We start from the raw sequence: 4,824 nt of genomic DNA on the forward strand, positions 1-4,824 counted from the left end.
CGAGCTCTCTTGCTGAGCATCGATGTCAATGTTTATCTTAATCCGCATCACGAGTGTTTGTTTATTGTTTGTGTTTATTTATTTCAATACAGCAGATGGTGAGGTGAATAATTCATGTTATCATACAGCAGGCTGACGTCTCCTTTTGAAAGATAGCCCGCAGCTGAGAAAAAACACATGAAATAGAGTAATGTACAGAATGAATAGTTCCTACAGAGTGTGTGTGTGTGTGTGTGTGTGGGCTCAGAAGTGGATGTAGGAGATCTGCACGTCGCCTTCTATCTCCAGCATGTCGATCTCGTTGAAGGACTGCAGGCGGTGGAAGTAGTCGAACAGGTGCTGCCCGTTCACAAACACCTTGAACCTCTCGACCCCGCAGCGGATGGACATCTGAGGCATGGGGGCGGGGGGAGTTAGGACACGGCCGAGTCGGAATGATTTCACACATACACACACGTAGAAAGGACCGATAATACTCACGTCGAAGTACTGTCCCTCGGAGAAGGGGTTCATGCTGAGCTCTCTGTCCTCCTGGCCCCAGTTTCCTCCAATCATGCTGTTTCTCACCACGATGCCCTCCCTCACCCGGGGATTCATGTGGAAGGCGATGTCCCGAGATCTGCTCACCATGAAGTTGATGGACAGACTGCAACACACACACACGAGTGTAATCCGTGTCTCTTAGCACACTATAGTGATGGCAGTGTATGTGTACACACACACACACACACACACACCTTTCTGCTCCATAGGGCACCATGCCTCTGATGATGAGGGTCCTCTTAGGGTACATCCCTCCTGGGATCATGTTGGAGTAGGGCACCGGCTTTAAAAAAAAGACTCATTAAGACAAGTGACATCATAACGAGGACAAAACTCTTCCAGCGGAATTCTCCAACCAACCAGCAGAGACAAGTTCATTGTTCTCTGATCCTGGAAAGTGACGCCAGAGGAAGAGTGACAACTTTTAGAACACGGACTCATCTTCTTGTAACTTCCAGCAGTCTGAATTAACATTCAACATTCCTGCCATCGTTATATCAGTTCAATGGCAAGAGAAAGATCGTATCCCCTCCATTTGTAAGTAGTTTGACGACTACTTTGCTTTTGCTTTTTACTTTTGCTTTGCTTTAAGTAGATTTGAATTTGAAAGCTTGCAGTGGTAACTTGTAAACAGGGTCCGTGGAGCACTGAGTCTGAGAAGCTTCCAATCTGGCAAAGCTAGATTACCTCATCCTCACATGACCCAGCTATCTTGCTTTTTTCTTATTTTTTGGGGGTCAAATTGAATGCGTTGCAGTTCCTCTTTGTGACCACTAGACAGTGTAAATACTTTGCTTTACTTTAAAAATATCTCTTAATGCTACAAAGTGAGGAAAAATAAAACTTCTGAAATACAAGTGGACTATGACAACAGCGATTAGTGTAATCTATTTATTTACCCAGAATCCCCATTACTATCTCGCTCCGTACAAAAACACCACATCAAATATGTTTTAAAAAAGAAAAAGTGAACACATTTGACTTACGGGGTTGTAGACTGGCTGCCCGCCCATTCCCTACAATGACATCAACACATTCATATTGGATTATTAGAAGTAAGACAAACACAGAGGGATTTGTTTTCATGTAGTATTCTCTCTCACCGGCAGGTTGGATCCTGGGAATCCTCCCTGACAGGAGAAAGATGAAAGCTATAAACACTGAACACATACTACAACATATACTATGACCTATGAGCGTGTCTTAATGAAGAACAGAAAGGTGTGAATAACACAAAAGGACAATTCTAAAACAGTTCATACCTCCATACCACCTCCCATGCCTCCTGGATATCCGCCCTGTGGAGAAGCACAATATTTTAAAGAAAGATTGAATATGATTTTGTCATTTATTGTGACCTAGCTTGAATTCAGTAGGCATTTACTTTATTTTTATTTTTATGTGTATGTTTTTTTGACATGATGTAATAGATACCATATGAATGATTGAACAATAATTGAATGGAAGACTTTATTCACCCCCATGCCACCTCCTGGATATCCTCCCTGTTGAAAAGTGGTGAACATGTTAAATACTGTTTAATGATGTATTTAATTGAATTTTAACAGTCATTTTAAATATACTTACGCCTTCTCCCATGCCGTCTCCTCCCATGCCTCCTGGGTATCCTCCCTGGGTATCGGTTAGAAGGAGCAGGGTTCCAGTAAATATGTTCACTATATTTTAAGTAACATTTAATGGAAACTGAATATAAAGCCAAAAACAACATACCCCATTGCCACCTCCTGGATATCCTCCCTGTTGAAAAATAGTGACCATGTTAAATCCTGCCCAATGCTGTGTTGAATGTCCTTGTTACTCTTAAAATATGCATACTTACTCCCATGCCTCCTCCCATTCCTCCTCCCATGCCTCCTCCCAAAACTCCTCCCATTCCTCCTCCCATTCCTCCTCCCATGCCTCCTCCCAAAACTCCTCCCATTCCTCCTCCCATTCCTCCCTAAAAGCACCACAACACACCTCATTAACATACACTCTGTAGTGTTGTCTATAGCAGTTAGTTAGTTAGTTCTTTAACATAGCAGATGATGATATTTATCTTCCAGGAAAAAATGGCGTACTCTCACAAACACAAACAGACTGTTGCTGATACCATAAAACGACGTACTACTGTGACTTCTACTACTGGTACTGGTGCTGGTTTTGGTAGCACTTCACATTACAGCTTGTAAAAAACGGGATGCTATTGGCCAAGGTTTTGTAATAGGATTGGAATGTAGAGGTAATACAGTGGTAATAACATTTTGAGTCAGGTTAATTAATAACACCCTAGCAGCAGGTTTCAGCTCAAGCTTAAAGTAATACATTTGTGTTTGGAAAACATTTGAACATAACAAAATGAAAGCAAGTGCAAAGGTCCCACTGTTTACTCACTCCCATTCCTCCAGGGTACCTATTCACGCCACCTCGAGCACCCTGGCGCAGAAGCAGAAAGCGTTTAGAAATCAAAATTCGTGATGCTGAATGAACATGTTTGCCCCCGAGCAAAGCGCAAAGCCCAAAGCCCAAAGCATGGAGACCAAAGCTTCGGGGGTGGGGAGTCTCACCCCGATGATGTTAATCGTCTGGATGCAAACATCTCCATCGATCTGCATCGCACAGACTCTCTCCAGAGGGAGGCGGTGTTGGAAGGTGTAGAAGTCATTCCCGTTGACCTTGATCTGCAAAGGGGTCACGTCAAACGTGAAGCAGAGTGTGAGCCATGGCATGCACATGGTCCAACAATGACCTACTGTGTCTACGCTCTTGCGGTATGCGTGGTTGGTCTGACCTGGTAGTCCTGTGACGTGGCCATGATGACCATTTCAAAGGCCTCGCCCTTAGAGAAGGGCATGTCGTGGGTCTTGTCCTCAGACCCCCAGGACCCCCCCTCACACGAGTTGAAGACCACCTTGTCCCAGCCGTCAAAGCGAGGGTTGAAGTGGAGGGCGATGTCGCTGGACTCGGACTCCCCACAGAGCAGGTTGAGGAAGAACCTGCCACAAGGGACACATGCAGGTGAGCCACGGACATCACGTCACCGCGCCATGCGGTGAGCGATGAGTTGGTTTAGCGATGGAACGCAGACAGCTTGGGCCGAGCTATTGAAGATGGAAGGTATGCGCAGTGTTTACTTAGTCTGTTAATGGCCTGTAAAAGGGCCTCAGTGTTCCACAAAGGGTTGGGTGATTAAAATGGAGCTGCGTGTTCCAACAATGTGCCAATAATGGGAAGAAACTTGCTCCACCAAGATTGAGCTCGGATAAGGTGTTTTCAAATGAAGTCAAAAGATTTTTTTCAGAGATTTAATATAAGTCCCATTGCATAAAACAAACAGATGGACTTTGAGTTTAGTTTTTTTTTTTTTATGCACTGCCGTTCAGAAGTTTGGAATCGACCTCAGATCGTTTTAATCTCAGCCGTCTTAAATGCTTTTAGATTGTAGGAAGTCATCTTTACAAATGGATGTTGCTTCGTATGAAGGGATTGTTTCAGTCATGCAGAACTGAATGCAGATCGACAGGTGGAAGAGCGGAGAGAGTCAAAGATCTCTCAGAGCAAAAGATGAACAAAATCAGAAGAAATCATTGGCGGAAGATATATATATATATATATATACACTCACCTGGTAATGTCCTCTGGAATGGACCCCTGGATGTAGATGGACACTCCTTCCCTCAGACCTCCATAAATGGGCCCCAGATAGGGAATTCTCTGTACGGTGCACAAAGAATATATATTCATCACAGGCGCACACCACACATCTCCACATCTGGATTTCACTGTTTCCTAGCATTGGACACAGGGGTGGAATTAAGTATTTACGATGCTGTACTCTTGTTTATTGTTTCCCTCATAAAGTCACATAATTCTACAAAGGTAATGAAACAATGAATATCTACAACATCCAATGACGACTTATTGGCATTATAATTGACCAAGAAACTGACACCATTTTAAAAAATGTATACTCTCATTTATGTGGACCAACTCATCAGAAATTACTCCGCCCGACATCTAAAATATTGTTATTTTTATCTGGCGTACATGCACAAAAATGTCGACTATCATATCAATATTAATTGATGTTGTCCAGAGTGCAACATAACTCTGTACTTCAAGGTCACCCCTCTAGTGCAATGCATTCCCCAGCAGCAGTCAGATACTCACAGGGCCGTAGATTGGCTGATAGCCAGGAGGACCAACAAACGCCATGGCAACAGTGGTGTGAGACAGACGGGCAGACAGGACCGGGAGGCTTTGGTCAGGAAGTGGTCTCTG

At 43.8% G+C, this 4,824-nt stretch overlaps 1 protein-coding gene across 1 annotated transcript; it reads right to left on the reverse strand.

Annotated features, from left to right (window-relative positions):
- Nucleotides 1-41: 41 nt before the first annotated feature.
- LOC130210552 (galectin-4-like) lies at nt 42-4,824 on the reverse strand. The gene is made up of 13 exons (XM_056440971.1): nt 4,714-4,824; nt 4,169-4,257; nt 3,335-3,539; nt 3,111-3,224; nt 2,275-2,301; nt 2,131-2,175; nt 2,022-2,048; nt 1,806-1,841; nt 1,647-1,673; nt 1,530-1,559; nt 738-826; nt 481-646; nt 42-390 (listed from the first exon to the last, which is right to left on the reverse strand). The coding sequence occupies exons 1-13, from the start codon at nt 4,756-4,758 to the stop codon at nt 244-246; spliced, it is 1,047 nt and encodes a 348-aa protein (XP_056296946.1). The 5' UTR covers nt 4,759-4,824; the 3' UTR covers nt 42-243.

The sequence above is a fragment of the Pseudoliparis swirei genome, chromosome 20, assembly GCF_029220125.1.
Source record: "Pseudoliparis swirei isolate HS2019 ecotype Mariana Trench chromosome 20, NWPU_hadal_v1, whole genome shotgun sequence".
NCBI classification, from domain to species: domain Eukaryota; kingdom Metazoa; phylum Chordata; class Actinopteri; order Perciformes; family Liparidae; genus Pseudoliparis; species Pseudoliparis swirei.

Coding starts and splice junctions, on each gene's coding strand:
- LOC130210552 (XM_056440971.1), bottom strand. CDS start 4,758: ATGGCGTTTGTTGGTCCTCCTGGCTATCAGCCAATCTACGGCCCT. Junction 1,674..1,805: donor GCATGGGAGGTGGTATGGAG/GTATGAACTGTT, acceptor TTCTCCTGTCAG/GGAGGATTCCCAGGATCCAA. Junction 827..1,529: donor GGCAGCCAGTCTACAACCCC/GTAAGTCAAATG, acceptor TTTTTTTTAAAG/CCGGTGCCCTACTCCAACAT.